Genomic DNA, 21,765 nt, shown 5'->3' with positions numbered 1-21,765 from the left:
ACAAATCCAGGCTGGGTGCAGAGTGGGTGGAGAGCAGCTCTGAAGAAAGAGACTTGGGGGTGTTGGTTGCTGAGAAGCTCTCCAAGAGCCAGCAGTGCCCTCATGCAGCCCAGAAGGCAGCTGTGTGCTGGGCTGCAGCCAGAGGAGTGTGGGCAGCAGGGCAAGAGAGGGGATTCTGCCCCTTGAGACCCCACCTCCAATCCTGCCTCCAGCAGAAGGAGGACACAGAGCTGTTGGAGTGAGTCCAGAGGAGGGTTACAAAGATGATCCAAGGGCTGGAGCTTCTGCTGTGAGGACAGGCTGAGGGAGCTGGGCTTGTTCAGCCTGGAGAAGACTCCAGAGAGACCTTCTAATCCTGCAGGAAAACTGCAGAGGAACTTTTCCTGAGGGTGTCTAGAGACAAGACAATGTGGAATGGTTTGAAACTGAAGGAGAGCAGGGTTAGACTGGATCTCAAGCAGAAGTTCTTCAGTGTGAGGGTGGTGAGACTCTGGAACAGGCTGCCCAGGGAGGCTGTGGCTCCCTCCTGCCTCAGGGTATTGAAGGCCAGGCTGGATGAGGCCTTGAGCAGCTGAGTGTAGTTGAGAGGTGTCCCTGGGCATGGTGGGGAGGTTGGAGTGGATGAACTCTGAGGTCCCTTCCAACCTGAGCCATTCTAGGATTCTGTAATTCTATTCTTAGTATAATTCCATTTTATTAATTTTATTGAAATAGGGGAAAATAAGCCTAAAGGGAAATAGGTCTGTAAATACCTTCCACCTGTATCTAAGTCAATCAGTCAATAAGAAATCCTCATGGAAGAGCCCATCAGCTTTTACCTAAAACTGCCATTGATGACTAAATTAAAAATGCTCACATCAACACAGAAAATCAACATTTTAATCAGCAAACAAAACAGAGAGCCTGGAATTCACCATACATCCCAGCATGGTTCTGGAGAGCTGTGAGGGGAAGTAGGAGAAGGGAAGCTGGGCTGGAGTGGTTACAGTGCACACATGAAAAGGAGGATATTTTCTCAGCTGCAGCTGTGTTTGAGGTGGGGAGCACACAGAAGGCTCTCTTCACTCTTTTTATTGGGGTATTTAGGTGCCGGGGCACAGGAGGAAGTGGGATGGCTCAATGGATGATGTGTGTGAACCAAGGCTCCAGCAAGGAATGGCAGCTCAGAACAATGAAGCCTCAGAAGCAGGCATGAAGGTCTAACAGTCCAAATGTTTGCACACGTGTACTTCTGCCCAAAAGTTCATCTGATAACCTGGCTTCAAGGTTCTCCAGCCCTTGGAGCTGAAGATGTCCATTTAGTGACCTGCTTAGCCTGAGAGTTACTCGAAGGCTCCGAAAATGCACTGACCCTGAAATACCTATTTCCTGCCACCACTCTTGCTCTTGCAAAGATGGGAGCCAAGGAAGATCTGGGGAACTATAGACCTGTCAGTCTGGACTCAGTGCCAGGGAAGGACATAGAACAGACCATCCCCAGTGCCATTATGCACCATACAGAGGACAACCAGGGCATCAGGCCCAGCCAGCACGGGCAGGTCCTGCTTAACAACTCTTATCTCCTATGACAAGGTGACCTGCCCAAGGGAATAGAGAAAGGCTGTGGATGTTTTCTACCTGGACTTCCATAATGTCTTCAAGACTCTTTCCCATGGAATTCTCATGACAAAAGTGGCTGCTCACAGCTTGGATGGACACATGCTCTGCTGGGTGGCCAGGCCTGAACAGTGGTAGCCAGTGGAGTCAAATGCAGCTGGTGGCTAGTCACAAGTGGTGTTTCTCAGGGTTAAATATTGGGACCACTTCTGTTTAACATCTTTATTGATGATCGAGCTGAAGAGTTAGAGTGCACCATCAGTAAATTTGCAGATGACACCACGTTAGGTGGTTGTATTGATCTGCTGGAGGGTAGGGAGGCTCTACAGAGAGACTTAGACAGATTGGATCAATGGGATGAGCTTCAACAAGGCCAAGTGCTGGGTCCTGCATTTGGGCCACAACAACCCCATGCAGCACTACAGGCTTGGGACAGTGTGGCTGGAAAGGTGTCCAGCAGAAAGGGACCTGGGGGTGCTGATCAACAGGAGGCTGAACATCAGCCAGCAGTGTGCCCAGGTGGCACAGGAAGCCAATGGCATCCTGGCTTGGAGCAGCAATGGGGTGACCAGCAGGAGCAGGGCAGGGATTGTCCCCCTGTACTCAGCACTGCTGAGGCCACCCCTGGGTGCTGGGTTGGGTTTTGGGCACCTCCATACAAGAAAGACATCGAGGGGCTGGAGCAGGTGCAAAGAGGAGCAGCTAAGGTGGGGAAGGGACTGGAGAATGAGTCTGATGAAGAGTGGCTGAGGGAACTGGGACTGTTTAGTGTGAGGAAGAGGAGGCTGAGGGGAGACCTTATGGCCCTCTACAGCCACCTGGAAGGACAAGAGAGAGAGGTAGAGGCAGAGGCTGGTCTCTTCTCACAGGGAATTAGTGCCAGAACAAGAGGGAATGGCCTCAAGCTGCACCAGGGGAGGTTTAGGCTGGGCACTAGGACAAATGTTGTCCCTGCAAGAGTGGTCAGGCATTGGAAGAGGCTGCCCAGGGAGGTGGTGGAGTCACCATCCCTGCAGGTGTTTAAAGATCATTTGGATGTGGTGCTTAGCACTATGGTTCAGTGGTGACCTTGGTAGATTAGGGTTCATGGTTGGACCTAATGACCCCTAGGGGTTTTGCCAACCTGAATGATTCCATGATTCTATGATATCCAATATATGGAAGATAAGATGCCAATCACAACTAAGTGTCCTGTGGTACCATTAGCTTATTCAGATGCTTATCTTATAGATGACACCAATGCATTCTATGGCAACACACAAGAGTGCTGCCAGAAGGCCTTTTGATTGTGCACTCAGAGTATTAGCAGGGATGCAGCACTGAGAGAAGCCAGCTTTTGCTCCAGCCCAGAGCACCACTTCCTGCACAGCTCTGCCTGGAAGCATTGCAGTGATGTCACATTTTGATGACGTGCTCCAAGCTGGCTGTGGCCTTTTAGGCTGGATGTCTCCAAAAAAGAAGACACAGAGTTGAGACCTCCAGTGTCTACAGTGTCCAGCCCAGTGGGTGGACACAGGCAATAGTGTATTGCTACCCAGAAATCCTGCACCCTTATAAATCTGGCTGCAAAGCTGTTGTCTTTCTCTTTCTTCCCTCTCTGCTCCCATGGGAAGAGAGCCCCTCTCTTATCTGGTAACAATGGGGGAGTATCCCAGGCCTCTTTGGCCTGAGTAACTTTTTTTTTCCCCTGTGCAATCTTGGCCAGTTTAGGCCTAATGGCAGGGTAAAAAGTGGGGGCAGTTCAGGCCTGGCCAGCCTGAAACCAGCAATGTGGGTGGGGAAGAAAGAGCCCTGGGGTCTTTGGTGGACACCAGGTAGGGAGAAGGGATGTGTTGAGTTGTGTGTTAAGTTTAGCCTGGGGATTTCTTTGAACTTTATATGCTTTGCTGTGCTCCCTACTATGCTTTGTAGTTACTGTAGTACATAAATTGCTCTCCCATTTAAACTTTCCACTGCTATATTACCCATTTGTGTGAGAGTTATTCTTTTGGCCCTTTTGGAGCAACAGAGCAATCTGTCCCACTCTAAACTAGGACACTGGCAGACAAGGAAGGAAGGAAGGACATTGAGACACTTGAACATGTCCAGAGAAGGGCAACGAGGCTGGGGAGAGGCCTTGAGCACAGCCCTATGAGGAGAGGCTGAGGGAGCTGGGATTGTTTAGCCTGGAGAAGAGGAGGCTCAGGGGAGACCTCATTGCTGTCTACAACTATCTGAAGGGAGATTGTAGCCAGGAAGGGGTTGGCCTCTTCTCTCTAGCAACCAGCACCAGAACAAGAGGACACAGTCTCAAGCTGTGCCAGGGGAAGTTTAGGCTGGAGGTGAGGAGAAAGTTCTTCACTGAGAGAGTCGTTCGCCATTGGAATGTGCTGCCCAGGGAGGTGGTGGAGTCACCATCGCTGGAGGTGTTCAAGAGGGGATTGGATGTGGCACTTGGTGCCATGGTCTAGTCATGAGGTCTGTGGTGACAGGTTGGACTGGATGATCTTTGAGGTCTCTTCCAACCTTAGTGATACTGTGATACAAGTAGAAACTAAGTGAGCACAGGTAAATCAATGTGCTCTGCAGCATACCCAGGCTGGTTCTTCACAGGCAGAAGCACTTTTGGTGTTCTTACATTTTACAAGTAATGACCACAAAGCTAATGAAACAGTGACAAATTCTTCTCTCACCTACAACACCCTGTCCCTGCACACAGTATCGACTGAGTGTGCTCTGCTGCTCACAGTGTGTAAAAACATGTGTGATGAAAGTAACATTTTGCTCCCGTTTCTACAACAGCCCAGTCAGTGGAATTACTCCCACGCTGCCAAAGAAGCCTTTCTGCAAGGTCATTTACAACAGGAATGCAAACCTGCCGCTCGTGAACTACCATGGGGACCTCTCGTGGTGCAAAGCTAGATGAGCACTCACCGGGAAAATGCTGATTGGATCCTCCAAGGAGGAATTGCACCTTCGAGTTTAATGCCATGTCCTTAAAGATCCAGAGGTGATTTAAAGATCACACCTGGCACACAAACTGCTGGATCCTTCTGAAGGCGGACACACAAGTCACACACCGGCTGTTATCTTGGACTCAGACAACTTCAAGGTTTGCCTCTGGCTGTGCCTACAAAATCTCTGCAACTCTTGGAGAATAGCTCAACACATTTTTACTTTGAACAGCCACCCAACAAGCACATTCCTGCCTACAGAACATTCTGTTCCACACCAAGTAAGACTGCTGAACACCAGCTGTGTGCTCTAAGGTCTGCAGGCTACCATTTAATGACTTAGGAAAACCTAGCACACAAAAACTGTTCACTCAGCAATTACCCTCAGCTTACATATCCAGAAAACAACCAGCCCCATTATTAAGGACATAGAGCTGCTGGAGAGAGTCCAGAGGAGGCCACAAAGATGATCCAAGGGCTGGAACACCTCTGCTGGGAGGTGGGGTTCTTTATCCTGGAGAAGACTCCAGCAGGACCTTAGAGCTGCCTTCCAGCACCTGAAGAGATCCTCCAGGAAGGCTGCAGAGGGACTTTTCCTGAGGGTTTCTAGAGACAGGACAAGGGGAATGTTTTGAAGCTGAGGGGAAGCAGGGTTAGACTGGATCTGAGGAAGAAGTTCTTCAGTATGAGGGTGGTGAGACTCTGCTATAGGCTGCCCAGGGAGGCTGTGACTGCCATCTGGAACAGGCTGCCCAGAGAGGCTGTGACTGCCTTCTGGAACAGGCTACCCAGAGAGGCTGTGACTGCCTTCTGCCTTGGGATGTTGAAGGCCAGACTGGATGAGGCCTTGAGCAGCTGAGTCTAGCTGAGAGGTGTCCCTGCCCATGGTGGGGAGGTTGGAGGGGATGAGCTCTGAGGCCTCTTCCAAGCTGAGCCATTCTAGGATTTCATGATTAAACTATAGCCTTACTTTAAGGAAAGCATGTCCTGACAGCAAATTTTGCATGAGGATTTGGAACAGGTCTCTGCCTTGTTCATCTAAAGCAATTTCCATTTAGTCAAGCTGAATTAGCTTTCCCCACAACAGCTCACTCACCATCCAGAAAAGGGCTCCAGTGGCAGATTCCGAGTAGTGCTCTATAGTAGACAGCACACTGAAGACTAAACAAACCAGCACCAGGAGAAAGCTGGGAAAAGAAAACAAAGTTTCATGACTCATCAAGTGGAACTGTAAAATCTGGGTCTCTCATTCACACAACTTTTCCCATCACAACTACTCTGTGGTTAATCAGGCAATTCCTTGTACTCAAGTGAGTATCACCACTTCACCTTCTAAGCCATGTGGAATCGAGCTGGCAGGAAGGCTGAGCACAGTTACATCAGCAGGTACAACTCACATGATCAGCATAACCTCCTGCCAAAGCTTTGCAGAGCAGATCTGTCACATGTCCCTGACTGCTGTGGAGGTTCTGTGATGCAGTGGAAAGGTACAATAAATGACAATGCATTAACCAAAGCAGAATCAGACGTATGCATGGGAGGAGAAACAGGGACTTCATGGAGAAGTATTCCATAGCTGCATTCCATCAATTCAAAACACAGGTACAGCTACTGCCAGAGCATTTCTACTGTCACCATTCAGGTCAGAAAAAAAATCAGAAATCTCAAAATGTAGACTCCTGCCCTGCTGGGGCAGGGCTGGAAGGGACCTCCAGAGATCATCCAGTCCAACCTCCTTGTCACAGCACAGTCACCCAGGGCAGGTCACACAGGAACACATCTAGGTGGGTTTGGAATGTCTCCAGATAAGAAGCCTCCACAACCTCTCTGGGCAGCCTGCTCCAGGGTCTAGCACCCTCACCATACAGAAGTGTCTCCTTGTGTTGAGGTGGAACTTCCTGTGTGCCAGCTTGTACCTCTGGTTCCTTGTCCTGTCACTGGGCACCACCAAAGCTGGGAGAAGAGGAGGCTCAGGGGAGACCTTATTGCTCTCTACAACTACCTGAAGGGTGGTTGTAGACAGGTGGGGGAAGAGATCAGCCCCCACTTGGCTACAACCTCCCTTCAGGTAGTTGTAGAGAGCAATAAGGTCTCCCCTGAGACTCCTCTTCCCCAGCTAAACAACCCCAGCTTCCTTAGCCTTTCCTCACAGGGCTGAGCTCCAGGCCTCTCCCAGCCTTGTTGCCCTTCTCTGGACACCTTCAGGTGTCTCAGTGTCCTTCTTAAATCCTTCCCAGAAGCAGTTGTCTTCCAGTTCTTAATTGGCTTAGGCTGTGGGGTCTACTCATGGCTTCAATAGAATCCTAGAATGGCTCAGGCTTTCAGTCTGAGAGCTCTGAACGTCAAAGCTCATCCCCTCCAACCTCCCCACCATGGGCAGGGACACGACTCTCAGCTGCTCAAGGCCTCATCCAACCTGGCCTTCAACATCCCCAGGCAGGAGGCAGCCACAGCTTCCTGGGCAACCTATTCTAGAGTCTCACCACTCTTGTACTGAAGAACTTCTTCCTCAGATCCAGTCTAACCCTGCTCTCCCTCAGCTTCAAACCATTCTCCCTTGCCCTGTCTCTAGACACCCTCAGGAAAAGTCTCTCTGGAGCCTTCCTGGAGAATCCCTTCAGGTACTGGAAGGCAGCTCTAAGGTCCTCCCAGAGCCTTCTCTTCTCCAGGCTGAACAAGCCCAGCTCCCTCAGCCTGTCCTCATAGCAGAGGTGTTCCAGCCCTTGGATCATCTTTGTGGCCTCCTCTGGACTCACTCCAACAGCTCTGTGTCCTTCTCCTGCTGGGGACACCAGAACTGGAGACAAGATTGGAGGTGGGGTCTGAGCAGAGCAGAGTCAAGGGGCAGAATCCCTTCTTTTGCCTCCTGCCCACACTCCTCTGGCTGCAGCCCAGCACACAGCTGCCTTCTGGGCTTCATGAGGGCACTGCTGGCTCCTGGGGACCTTCTCAGCAGCCAACACTCCCAAGTCTCTTTCTTCAGAGCTACTCTCCACCCACTCTGCACCCAGCCTGGATTTGTGCCAGGGACTGGCCTACCCAGATGCAGGACCTTGCACTGTGCCATGCTTTGCCTTTCTGTACTTCTTGCTTTCTCCTAAATTCCCTTAGTCTCATGCAGACCAATAGAAAACTGCTTCTTCCTCAGTGTTTTTAAACCATTGTTTTTAAATCTGTTTCTTCTGCTAACAGATCTAAAGAGGCAGTGCCAATCCATTGAACACTTGATTAGCCAGGGTTGAAGGTCAAAAATTAGTTCCTCTCTGTTGTCACCTTCCTAAACATTGCTACATTACATTACATTTCCAGAGTATCTACAGCAACTCCAAACATGTTTCTGTTGTCATTGCAGCCAGGCACAAATTCTGTTGCTAAATAGCCACAGCATGCTCTGCTGAAGCCGACAAACACTTTTATCTAGGAGGTTGACCACAACACAGAGCATAATGATGTCAAGTTCGCTATCAAGGCTGAACCCTTGTGGAGTCATGCTGCAACAATCTCATTTTCCAGGGAAGATGAACCTAAAGAAAGCTCTTGAAGGATTACTCATTCCTCCTGACAAGATTTGCATCAAATAGAGCCATTTCTAGCAAATCTATTCAAGTGGGGGGTTGTATTTATCTGCTGCAGATAAGTGTGCTTGAAGTGCTGATAGATGAGATGCTAGTGGGAATGCTCTCTCTTGAAAACACAGAAGGGATGTATAAGGAGGGGACAAACTTAGGAGCTGGACAAACTTAGAAACTGGTAGACAGAGATATACTCCATGGCAACCACACACAAAACAACATCTCTCTGGCCAAACTTAACTCTACAAAGCTGTGCCTAGAGAGCAAAACATTTGTAGGAAAAAAATGTCAGCTGAGAAAGACTTTACGTCAGCGTGTCTAGAGACAGGACAAGGGGGAATGGTTTGAAGCTGAGGGAGAGCAGGGCTAGACTGGATCTGAGGAAGAAGTTCTTCAGTAGAAGGGTGGTGAGACTCTGGAACAGGCTGCCCAGGGAGGCTGTGGCTGCCTCCTGCCTGGGGGTGTTGAAGGACAGGTTGGATGAGGTCTTGAGCAGCTGAGTCTAGCTGAGAGGTGTCCCTGGGCATGGTGGGGAGGTTGGAGGAGATGAGCTCTGAGGTCCCTTCCAGCCTGAGCCATTCTGGGATTGTATGGTGTCAGTGCCACTCTGCAGGATTTGTTTTCACTCCAGAACCAAATGGTTTCACTAAAGAAACATTAGCCTGTGGAGACATTAATGCATACTCACTGCTAGTCTGTTACAAATCCAAGCTCCTAGGATTAGAGGGGTTGAATTTCTTATGTAAGTGATGGAAAGAAGTCAGCAATAATCTAAAAAACAAAACAGAAAGAAAGAAAGAAAGAAAGAGAAAGAAAGAAAGAAAGAGAAAGAAAGAAAGAAAGAAAGAAAGAAAGAAAGAAAGAAAGAAAGAAAGAAAGAAAGAAAGAGAAAGAAAGAAAGAAAGAGAAAGAAAGAAAGAAAGAAAGAGAAAGAAAGAAAGAAAATAAATCTTACATAGCCTGCAGCTTTGTGCACTGTGGATATGTCATTATGTGCTTGAAGTGAAGGATGCTCAGATCAAAGCTCTTCATTAGGAACTCTGCTAACATCCCTCTGGTGCCAAACAACCTCACTGAGCTACGTGAAGGGTTTTCATCTCTGAGGTTATTAATTTGTCTCCTGTATCCAAATGTTTGTTAAAAAAAAAACACACCAAAGAACCAAACCAAACAAACAACAAGAAGAAAGTTAATACTTCTGCCACATCCAATGTGAGGTGAAGCTTGCCAGCCAGCTCAGAATCTTCTGGTAAGGCACTTTCAGACAGAAGCACTCAGACACTGTGGTTGCATAAACCTCCTTTCCTTAGGAAAAGAGGCTACAAATTGATAGGTGTCCCAAGGTGTTTTTAGAACAGCCAAATCTTGGAACTTTACAGAATCCCAAAGACAATTCTGTTTAATATTAGTGCATCTCCATTAGCAACACAAACCACTCCAGCATGCCATGAATATGCAACCCTAAGCAGTCAGAGGAACATTCCACTTGCACAAAATCAGTAGTTCTTGAGTCTCTTCCCTTTAATTCTGCACATCCTCTGGTACCTGAAGCTTCATACTTCTCTGTAGCTACCTCAGAGATTAAAGGTACCTAGTTCTAAACTGGAAACCTTCTCAGATGGCCAAATCAGTGAAAGTTCTGCTAGCAAGAATCTTGAGAGAGAAAGGGATGAAGTGAGGTGTGAGATATTGCTAGGGGTTCATCTCACATCAGGCCAATGAATTTTGTTTAGAATAATCTTTTCTTTTCCTTTTTACACCCAACTGTGAATTGTTTTTACTTCTTCACTCTTCTGCTCAAAAATCTGCAGTTAACTTTTAAAGGCATAGCCTGAAACTGCCACACACCCAGAGCTGTCAGACTTCTGCTCTGTGCTACTATCTGGTACTTTATACTCTGCCTTCTTTTCCCCTCCTTTTTATTTCTAAGCAGGTGTATATGGGTAGACATGGCCTAAAAAGTTGCATTTAACAAGGTTTACACTGTGCCTTAGGAACAACAACTGGCTGGAAATAACACCAAGGCAGGCACCAGTGAAATCCAGCCTGAATCTAACTTTGTTAAACACATGGCTGGGCTCTCAGGACAGGGGAAAATCAGATGTACTGCCTGCCAGCAGAAACTAAGCTACAGGTGAGCTCATGAGCTTCAGCATGGCGCTGGAAACACCACCATCAACCACGTAAGAATAAAATCTCTCCCAGTGACCTGTGCTGCTGTATCAGAGCAGTCCCATCAGCAGTATCACCAGACAAGACAGGCACTGTGGGGAAACTGCACACAGGCTCTGTTGTTTTCCACACCACATGACATTAATTATTAACATTTTTTTCCTGGGCCTTCTCCAGGTAATCTTAAAAATATTTCTGCAGTGAATATTCCTTAAATTATGCATAAGTGTTTACTTTCATTCTTCTGCAGGGCTGCTATCTTTCATGAATCTCTCTGAACTCAACAATAATGATAAGCCTGTCTACATTTAGCCCATATCCTGATCCCCCAGCAGAGAAGGGGGATCAGGATAAGAAGAGGAAAGGCAGAGGTTGAAATGAGGCACCCTCTGGCACCCTCATAGGGAAAAAGTTTTCCCTTCTGTTCCTGTGGCACCTCCTCTGCTCCAGCTTGCCCCCAGTGCCCCTTGTCCTGTCCTTGGACATCCCTGAGCAGAGCCTGGCTCCATCCTCCCCACACTGCCCTGCACATCTTTATCACCAGGAATGAGAGCACCACTCAGGCTCCTCTGCTCCAAGCCCCAGCTCCCTCAGCCTGTCCTCAGAGGGAGATGTTCCACTGCCTCCAGCAGCTTTGTGGCTCTGTACTGGATTCTCTTAAGCAGTTCCTTGAGGTTCTTCTTGACCTGAGGGGCCCAGAACTGGAGATAATATTCCAGGTGTGGCCTCAGCAGGGCAGAGTAGAGCGGGAGGAGAACCTCTCTCACCTACTCACCACAGCCCTTCTGATTCACCCTAGGATGCCCTTGGCCTTTTTGGCCACAAAGGCACAAGGTCCATACTATGCTGTTGCTGTTTTTGTAAGGATGATGCACTTTTTTAGTGGTACTGGTAAAGTATTATGTGAAACCATCCTCTAAGGAGGGCATTGTCTACATCCTTCCCATGCAATCAGCAGAGTCAGACAGCAGCCTGCAGGAAGGGTTCTGGACAGCAGCTATCATTCCCCCTGAGAGTTGTTCTCTCCGAATCCAAAGGTAGCCTGCAGAGCAGCCTTTGTTGCTAGGTAACTCTGCAGCTGTGAGATGTTTGGCAGTCAGACCTGGTGGTCTGCAGGACTCACCAGATGACTGGCAGTGTCACTTTGCAATATTCCATCCATTTCCATGTGATATTCAAGAGGTGATTGAGAACCCCTAGCAGCACTGAGTGAACAACAGTGGCCTGCACTCCAAGCTGCTGAGCTTGTGTTAGTAACCTGACAGAACACCAGCAACTGTTTCCTGCTGGGCTAGGTTTCTGCTGCTGTAATTAGTTGAGTTGGCTATCCAAGGATATCCAAGAACAGCTAGAGCTGGCGGGAACAAGCTGACTTGCTAAGGCGGATGAGGGGAGTTGAACTGGAGGTGGTCTGTTAACAATGGACTTTTAGCTTGGCTCACTCCAGCCCACGGGAAGTTAAGGGATATAAAGCCTGCACTAACTCTGCAATAAGAGAAAGGGCAGACATCCACCAAGCAAGAGGCCAAACCAGCACAAAGCAACCTGGAACAGCTGCAGGTTCTCACTTCAGATTTGGCAGTGTTACATGACAAAGAAGTGGCAGGCCTGAGAACACAACGTAGGAGTCCCTTTCACGGGCCTCCTTGTTGCCTTAGACTTGCCTCCCTTTTCAACCAGGCTGTGGTTACTCTGCTGCCTGCCAGCAAGCCTTCCAGCTGTGCTAAGTCCAGCGGTGATGCTGACATCCGCTTGCTAGAACTGGACCGAGACCAACAGCTGCTTTGGTATCTCCCCACAGCCATTACTTCTTCACTAGGCACTTGGACAAGATTCAGACCAGTTGCCTATAGGTGAAAGGTTCCTTCTCCCGTCATGAATTCCATGCTCCCTCTTTTCCCTAGCTTCCAGCTGTCAGCTCCTACCGTTCCTTTCTCCCAGTGGGTCTATAAGCTTTTTGACCGTGTTCAGCTGTCCCACAGTTGTAGCTTTTTGTGCTTGTAGCCAGCCTTCTGATCTCCAAAAGCTGCTAGTTCCTTTTTCTGCAGCCTTCCTGCTTACATCTTTTCTTTACTCTTGAGCTAGCCTGCTCTGGTATTGCTTTTCCTCCAGTTTCAGCATCACTAGCCCCAGTCTCACTTTCTATGACAATCCAGCCTAGCCTTCTGCCTCTTGGTCCCAGCTTCTCACAGAATCACGCAATGACAGGCAGATCATCTAGTCCAAACACCTGTCAGAGTCTCCTCTGTCCCTGTTTCATCAGAATCAGTATAGTAATCTGTTCTGCTTCATCACTTCTTAGTCCAAGTGCTACCCACCCAAGTTACCTATAAACATCTGGCTTCTAACTAAAAAAAATCATCGACTCAACCAAGGCCAGCTGAAAAGATCAAAATTAGAAGTCACTGGATGTTCCAGAGAAATGGAAAAGATCAAAGAGGTGGACTGCAGTGAGTATAAACAACAGGACATATCCAAGGGGAAAAGCTACTACAGACTCACCTTGATGCTGAGCTACGAGGGCAAGTTAACCTCAGTGCAAACCTGTGCAAACTCAGTGGAGATTTTAACCAGAACCTGCGCAACACAGGGCTGCACTGTGATGGAGACATAGCCTTAGGCTGACACAAGGTGGCCTCCATCACTCACAGAACAAAATAGCATGCCAGCAAGCCTTCACCTCTCCTCCCTGGAAACAACTGAAACCAAACTCAGACCTCATTGTTCTCTAGAACTATCTGAAAGGAAGTTATAGAGAGGCTGGTGCTGATCTCTTCTCCCAGGTAATTAGTGATCAAACAAGAGGGAATGGCCTCAAGCTGTGACTGGGTTTAGACTGGACATTAGGAAGAAATTTTTCCCAGCAAGAATGGTCAGGCATTTGAATGTGCTGCCTAGGGAGGTGGTGGAGTCACCAACCCTAGATGTGTTTAAAGGTGGTTTGGATGTGGTGCTTGGGAATATGGATTAGGGGTAAACCTTGCAGAGTAGGGTTCTGGGTTGGACTTGGTGATCCTGAGGGTCTTTTCCAGCCTGAATATTTCTGTGATTCTGTTCAAATTGTTGTTACCAGTCACCCCTTCAGTTCCTAGGTGCAGGTGGATGCCCAGATAGTGACCATCTCTTTTCATAGGCTTGAGTTACATCTTTCTGCTTCTTGCCTCCATAAATGTGAGAGAAAAGCTAGGTCATCTTTCTCCACCTTTTGTCTAAGGCAAAGGTGGCCTGCAAAGACCTGGCAGTTTAACATCCCCCACCACAGTTGCCTCTCTAGTACTTTGATCACCTGCACTGGATTCTGGCTTTGGGTTATATACTCAAATGGTGGAATATGAAAGTTATATACTCAAAAGGTGGAATATGAGGGTTATACCCTAATATCTTGACATTTGGATGTGATTTAAACAAGGGCACAGCTGAGTTGAGAAATCAAATTCAAAACAGGCACACACTACATTTTCTGGACTGAGAACCATACCATAAGCAGCTGGACTCTAATATATATTGATATCCATTCCTTGAAGGCTCCTAGCTAGCTACCAGAATTGGGTGGTTAGGATCAATGTGATGCTAACAGCATGCCACAGGTGTTTCTCAAGCCCTTGTCTCTTCCTGACTTGCCAGTGAGATCCTCTGCTCTGTTCTTAGGGGGTTCAGGAGTTAAGTATTTCACAGTACTTCCAGTGAAGCTGAAAACCACCTAAGTGAGAAGGTTTTGAGGACTGGGAGGGGAAATCATCAGGCAAACCCCCTCACCTCTTCAGATGCTTTGGGTTGAAATTGTAATTTCAGCCCCTAATAAGTTAAATAAAGTAACACAAATTCCAGACTTAGTAAGGCAAAAAGAATTCCATTTTCTAAGGCATATGATAAAATTACTGAACAAGCCTGAGTTTACTCCAGTAAGAGATACTCCAAGCATCAGGCACACTCCAAATGTTACAGGAGATGAGAAAGAGGGAGGTCACCTCCTGGAGCATTTGCTGTTCCCTTGCCTTGCCTGTTTCTGGCCATTTAGCTTCCTTCTAGCAGAACTGGCTCCAGGCCAGGCCAGGTTCCAGTCCCTCTTGGATAGAAACTGCACTTGAGTTATGTGACCTTTGTGGCATATGAAAGACAAAAGGACAGCAAAGGGACACTGCACACCCAGCTCCTCCAGGCTGCACAAGTATCAGCTATACTTGAAAGAATGGATTTGCCATGAAAATCATCATCCTCCTCATCCCAGCAACTCTACATAAATCACCTCAAGCCCACAAATACACCATGGGAAAGCTGTAAAAAAAAAATCACAGGTTGTTCTCATTATAAATTAACTGTGCTTTAGAGTAGCACTTTATTGTTTTAATAATGTTCAGCTTGAAAGATATTTAATGTTGCTTCTGTAGCTATTGGGATAATGATTAGATCAAACATACTTCACAGTAAAGTTCTGGCCAAAAGCTAGGTTTAAAAGGTTTCCTTTCAAGCCACCTCAAAGAAAAAGCTTTTGCAAGAAGTCAGTTCCTCTATTCTTTCAGTGAAGTTAGGGATCCTACTCTTGATAAGAAGTTTTTCTGTTAGCAACACAAATATTTTCTCCCATTTTCTGCTATGGGAGGGGTGTCTCTGTATATATTTTTGCTCCATAATTATCTTTCAATGTTCCTTGCAGAATCCCCACACATAGTAAAGGGCAACCTCAGTCTGAGATAAAAGCAATGCAGATGATGCAAAAAAACCCCAAAACACTAACACAACATGCATTTTAGCAAGTCCTAACTTCAAATAGGCTTCATCCATGGCTATCCACACATTTAAATCCACACAAATGACATCTGTCTAAGCCTCTGCAACTATTATCTAGTATAAGCACAGCCCTTGAAAGAAGTCCTAGCCTTCTACTTGGCAAAAGTTCATTAATCAAAAAGACTTTTAATAAAGTCCACATATGACTTTGAGAGGTGAAAGGAAGCAAGTATTACCAAATCCATCTGTTTCATCCCAAACAGAAGCATTCTGGTTCATTCATGGTACACTGCTCTGGGCAGTTTCTGGCTGTGGTAACTGATAAGGGGTTTCCAAAATGCAGTCAGGCCATAAGAAAGTTCATCTGAGACAAGCAGACTCATTTCAATATTCTGCTTCTCTTTAAGACATCTGCAAGGACTTTAGGCTCCATTTGCATTCACTATAGGCAGTAAAACTTTCTCTTGCCTCAGTAGGAGCTCTGAGCCCACTCTAGTTGGACCCTTTCTATAGCTGACAAAACATCATTCTATTAAGCACCATTCAGTGTAGCAATTGAGGCTGGACTGAACTTGGCAGCCACCACAGACAGATCCCAGAAAAAAGGGGCAGCTGTGTTAGTGTATCTACCCATATTTTAGAGAGCAAATGGAAGCCTTCATTTTGTCCTCATGTGTCCTCCATGCATGGCATAAAGAAAACTGGCTATACTTATACTCATTATGTGCTCATGATTGTAGATTGATTCAAACTAATAAATGTTTGTCCAACCAATTGTTTGTTTGGGCACTTCAGCAGAAGCAAAGTGGACTCATAAAAGTGTGGCTTAGCAGATTACAGTGAAATCCTCCACATCTCATGCTAAAAAATGCAGTGTTAGAAGCTAGAATCATGTAAGGCAGGAATAAAAACTGTCAGAAATTGCAGCTGTGCAGAGTCTTTGAAGACAAGCACCACATGAAGAACAAAAAGCCTTCCCTCTAGGAATGGTAAGGGAGATAATGGCTGGCTCTCTGAGAAAGTGCCCTTGCCACTGCTTCCAGGGGGATAACTCAGCTAACAGGTTTTCATACCAGGAACTCAAGTATTACGATGTGGGGCTGCTGAAGTGGACAGCCTCAGGTTTTTCTTACACCACAGATTACGTGAAAGGGCAGGTACTTACACAGTAAAATGGTAGGTGAAACACTTCCATCCACTGGGCCTCTCCAGGAAGTTGTAGACATCTCTCTGGGTGCCAGTTTTAGTTATCGGATGGCTATGGAAACACTTTGCCGCACAGGCCCTGCAGACTTCACCCTCTGTCGAGGCTGCAGCCTTTGTGCCCTCCTCAGGGCTGTGAGGAATCCTGGATCCATTGTTCACTGAGGTTTCTGGATCTGTAGCCACAGCAGAATACTGCATCCTGCTTAAGGTCCCCCTGACTTCCAGCAATGCTGCAGATTTCCTATTTCCATCCAGACTGCTAAGCGGGGAAGTGGAGCCTTGAATCTGCCCACAGAGGTTATACATTGGGTGCCCAACAGTTTCTCCACTATCAGAAGACATTCTATAACAAGGCAGAGGTATTACTAACCCTGATCAATATTTCAAATCCTGAAGAAGGTATTGTATGTCCTCACTGCCCAGGTATTCTCCAGAAGCTGGTAAGATGACTTTCTGCTGTTATCACAGAGCTTCTCTGCAACACAAGTGTGAGCTGTCAGCCTGTCACCTGCTGTCATTCACAGCCTCTGAAATTACATCACAAAACGTTTTGACAATGACACATGATGGACATCAGAAGTAACAGGAGGTTGGGAAAAGAAAGAATTTAAGACTTCTGGAGGAATACAGAATATTGAGATCTGAAGTTGCAGCTGCTAATCAGGAAGCTTACAATAATGTTAAGTAGTGCCACATTTGTACTGCAGCAGAACCGTCCTGTAAGCTGAGCCTAGGATATTGTTTTAAGCTAAGAAGTTCCTGAAGTGTCCTGATTAGAGGTGGAACTGTGAAAATGTCCTGCAATTTATAAACTTGCAGCTGTCTGAAACACCCCTGACTGAGGTTTTAAACTTCAAGACCTACATAGCAAGAAATCTTGTCTAGACTATCAATGACAGAAAGACTTTAAGACTAGAATAAATTATTTCAATCACCTCATGGGATCTGATTTTGCAGCCCATGCTACTCAGGAACAATTATCCTCAAGTGTAAAAAGGAGCATGGCATTAACTGGAACTGTCACTGGAAAGTTAATATTGTTACAAGGGAAGAGATCAAAGAGTTCTGATCTGATTCTTGATTTTCTTCAAGGCACTTAATGTTTGATGCTAACTTTGCTCCTCTCAAGTAAGTACCTACAGAAAACAGACTGGAAAATCAGGCTGCTATATATCAGTGGATATTTTGTGGGACAGAACTCAAAAGTATTAGCAGCAGCATTGCATGAGACTGAGAGCATCTGTCTGAAATGTCAGGGTTTGTATTGCCTTATTTCTCACACACTGTCATGGAAAGCTTCCTTATTTCAAATGCTTATCCAAAATGAAAACATGAAATACATAGAAGTATCAAGAGAGGTGACTAACTTCAAGGCAGTGCTGGTGTTCAAGTTGAAATTATGTCTGTAGTATTATAATTTGATGTATTGTGTTACCCACACAATAACATCCCTATGCCTAGGAGCTGCTGCTGACCGCTCCTCTCTCTGAAGAGACTCACACTCACGTTTGAGTCACTTTGCCTCTGTAGAATAATTTGGAGAGAGTGAATTTCACCTCCTTAAATGAAGCTTTTGTTTTGTTGTGGCTTAAAGGTCCTCATGTGTACAAGATGAACTCCTGAACAGAGCCCTCTAAGTTATTCCCAAAAATATTTACATGCACCAGTGGACTTAATACTATGTGCTCATTTGTTACCACTGCTCATAGGCAGGTGGCCTGGTGCATTTCTACATTAGTCTTGTAGCAGACAGAGAAATAATTCCTTTCCCTCATCAGTTTGCTTAATGATGAAAAGCTGCAGGGACAAAAACTCAAACTCAAAGCTAACCCACAAAGCCCTTTATCCAAGTCAATCTACAACAACCACCTAAGAACCACCTATCTGCTGTATTGTGCACTGCAGGGTGCTGAGGTCACCCAGACAAGTGTTGGAGCAAAGGCTGGCTGCTCCGCAGTGCAAACAAAGCTACCTGAAACACATTTGCTAGCTTGCTCAGTCGGAACAGGGGAGCCCCGCACAATCAGGCACAAAGCACAGGAAAGAGGAGAAGCCAGGTGGCAAGCAGTACCTGCTTTCTGTCACACCGCCTCCTCTGATGCTCCCTCCATACAGTGGATTCCTTGGATAGCTGCAGAGAGAGGAGCTGCTGCCTGATGCTGCTGCCAGCTTCCAAGTCCTTCTGCAGGGTCCCTCCCTTTTAGCTGCCTTATACGGCAGCCCTCACAAAAGGCAGAGAAAGAGCTGGAGAGCAGTTCTGACCATTTCCAAGAGGAGTTACTTCTGCCTGTTCCTGTTGTCAAAGCCAGCAAGCAGAAGCTCCCAGTCCTTCCCTTATCTGCACACACTTCATTGTAGTGGGTTCCAAGTGACATTGCCTTACTGCACATCTTTAACAAACTGAATTAGGTGTTGCTTGCAGCTCCATGGAGGCTCTGCAGCAGGCTTTTACACTGAGCAAATCTAAACAGGCAGCTTCAGTTGTTGGCTTTTACCCATCAAAGTTTTGGCAAAACCAAAACCAGCACTTTATTGCAGTACATTAAGCAACAGAAAATCAGAGCTCTTTATGGTTGTTGCCTTCCTGAACTATGGCTCTTTTTGTTTGTTTGTTTGATTAAGTTGGGAGGAAAAGAATCTCAAACATAAGCACTGCAGCACTAGCCTCCTCTTATTTATTGTTGAACTTTCCAGCTAGGAAGGAGAGAGTGAATAACATTCTCTTCTTCTTCTAATATTCTCTTCTTAACACTCTTCTTTTCCCATTTGTAGTAGGAATCAGACTGGTTTCCAACACAGCAGCATTCTGAACATGACTTCTCACTTTTCTAGTCATGTGGCTGAGAAGGAAACCAAGGTAAGTATTACCTTTTTCATTCTGGCAGTGGAGGAATGTTGTCATTGTACATGGTCTTTAACTTTTATTCCTGTTGTTCACGGGGACAAGACCTCTGGTGCCACAAAATGATTATTCCAGCAAGTTCCTTTCTTAGTTTCTCAGTTATATTTCCATACCACTGGGAAAAATAAATAAAGTATTGCTAGTTCCTTTCTGCTTCTGATAACACAGTCTTATCAGGCTTATGTTTTTACTCCTCTAAAAATCAACCTCTTCAGAACATTTCTTGGATGCTGTGTGACCCAGTTTGCACTGCTCACACAACTGAGTACAGTGTTGTAGGTGAGCAAGTGAAAAGGACTAACACCTCACTGGAGCCACTGGACCCTTCTCCCAAGTTTTTTGCTTAGGTTTCTTCCTTTTCAAGGAATAAAATGGCTTGGAAATTGCTCTCTGCACCAACGAATACTTTTGTAGTCCCTGCTCTATTAATTTTTCTATAAAGTGATTTCCCAAATGCAAAAATTGTTGCCCTCACTCCCAGCCTGCCCTGAACACAAGTGTTCAAGCTCTAAACAAGACAAAATAGTCACAACCCAATTGCTAAGCTATCTATTCTAGTCTAGTCTAGTCTAGTCTAGTGTAGTCTAATTTCACCGGCGCGCCCAGCTTCAGCACCCTGGAGAGCGTCGCCCCCGGCTCCCCTGGCGCTGCACAGACTGATCAGCAATGAACCGGGAGCGACCTTCACCGCGTTGAACTCCAGGGAGCCTTACTCCTGTATCAGCGACTTACAACCTTAAAGAGCTATGGTCCAGAGTGTCGTTACACGTGGTGAGAGTATCTGAAGGATCAGAGAGTCACAGGATGGTCTGGGTTGGAAGGGATCTCCAAAAGACATCCTCCACTAGAGCAGGCTGCTCAGAGTCCCATCAAGCCCAACTCTCCAGGGATGGGGCCTCCAGCACCCCCTGGGCAACCTTTTCTAGTGTTATTCCAACCTCATAATAAAGAGCTTTCTCCTAAAGCTCAATCTAAATCTACCCTTGTCTAGTTTAAAACCACAGCCCCTTGTTCTCATGCTACAAGCCCTAGTAAATAGTCCCTCCTCAGCTTTCTTGTAGACCCCCTCAGGTACTGGAAGGCCACAATAAGGTCTCCCTGGAGCTTTCTCTTCTCCAGGCTGCACAACCACAGCTCCCTCAACCTGTCCCCACAAGAGAGCTGTTCCAGGGCCCTGATCATTTTCATGGCGCCACTCTGGAAAAGCTCCATCAGATCCCTGTCTCTCTTGTGTTGGAGCCCCCACAGCTGGACACAGCACTCCAGGTGAGATCTCAGGGGAGCAGATTAAAGTGGCAGAATCATCTTTCTTGATTCTCTGTCCAAGCTTCTTCTGATGCAGCCCAGGCTGCCATGGGCCTGAATTCAAATTCTGCTAATCTCATGTTATTCTACCAGGACAAAAGAGAACAGCTTGGTGTGCTGTTTAAGGTGTGCTTGGCCTTTAAGTTTAGTGCTCTTTAATAGGTCAGCAGCATTTTTAAACTAATCCTAAGCATTGTATATCATCATAGAAAACCATAATAGTATTAATACCTTGATGAATAAGAATCATAAAATTGCTGGGGTTGGAAGGGACCTCAAGGATCATCTAGTTCCAACCCCCCTGCCATGGGCAGGGACACCTCACTCTACATCAGGTTGCTCAGAGCCACATCCAGCCTGGCCTTAAAAAAAAGAATAAACCCACCAAAATGTATGAACTGAACTGAAGTGCTACCACCTAAGGCAAAGTATCTGCTGAGACACTTATGGTGCATAGAAGAAAGGCAAAAGTACTGCTTGAACTTTCATGCCTATTCTAATGCTGAAGAGGTATCAGATAGCAGTCATGGAGAACCTTCAAATAGTAAGAGGCAATATAAAATCTTGTACAATGAATCTCAACTGTTACTTGATTCCTATCTTCAATTATATTAAGTGTTCTAGCATTGTTTTATTGGGTTTGTTTAAATCATTAGTGATGCACTGGAGAAGGAGGATCCTGTTATCAGTACTAAGGTTGTAACAGAACACCATTTAAAATGGAAAAGATTGATCAATACACGACGAGTGCTTCAGGAGTGGCTTTTGACATAGGAGCTCTGTGCTGTAACTGAAGAGTTTGCAAAGGGTAAGCACAATTGCATGTGTGAGTTTAAAAGGTCAGTTAAGATATTCTGTTAATTTTAGTTACAGGTTTCCAGTAAGCTTTTCCTCCTGTAGGCCCTTTTAGACACCCTTTAATAGATTTTCAAGCTGATAATAAAGAGAAGTAAAGTAAGCTTGACATTCTCTATGTAACAGGTCCACAAGACTTCCTTCTTTGGTTCCAATCTAGTCTGAGGCAGTAGTTCTTCTAAAATGCTATTCCTCATTCCCCCCAAACAGAGAATATAGATTTATTAGGGTTGGAAGGGACCTCAAGGATCATCCCATTCCAACCCCCCTGTCATGGACAGGAAGACCTCACACTAGATCAGGTTGCCCAGAGCCACATCCAGCCTGGCCTTCAAAACCTCCAGGGATGAGGCTTCCACCACCTCCCTGGGCAACCTGCGCCAGTGTCTCACCACCCTCATGCTGAAGAATTTATTCCTAACATCCAATCTGAATCTACCCATTCCTCCCAGTCTATCACTCCCTGACACCCTAAATAGTCCCTCCCCAGCTTTCT

General features: G+C 46.3%; 1 protein-coding gene across 1 annotated transcript in view; it reads right to left on the bottom strand.

Moving 5' to 3' along the window:
- Positions 1 to 16,549, bottom strand: part of LOC104304516 (potassium voltage-gated channel subfamily KQT member 1) — a 345,512-nt gene extending 328,963 nt beyond the window's left edge. Inside the window, exons 1-2 of the mRNA XM_054173923.1 lie at positions 16,167 to 16,549; positions 5,626 to 5,716 (exon numbers count right to left, since the gene is read on the bottom strand). Of these exons, the coding sequence (XP_054029898.1) occupies positions 5,626 to 5,716; positions 16,167 to 16,549 (474 nt within the window). The remainder of the gene's footprint in view (positions 1 to 5,625; positions 5,717 to 16,166) is intronic.
- Between the last annotated feature and the right edge of the window lie 5,216 nt (positions 16,550 to 21,765).

Source organism: Dryobates pubescens, chromosome 27, assembly GCF_014839835.1.
Source record: "Dryobates pubescens isolate bDryPub1 chromosome 27, bDryPub1.pri, whole genome shotgun sequence".
NCBI classification, from domain to species: Eukaryota; Metazoa; Chordata; class Aves; order Piciformes; family Picidae; genus Dryobates; species Dryobates pubescens.
Note: the sequence above shows the minus strand (reverse complement) of the source record. Positions and strands in the feature narration are given on the sequence as shown.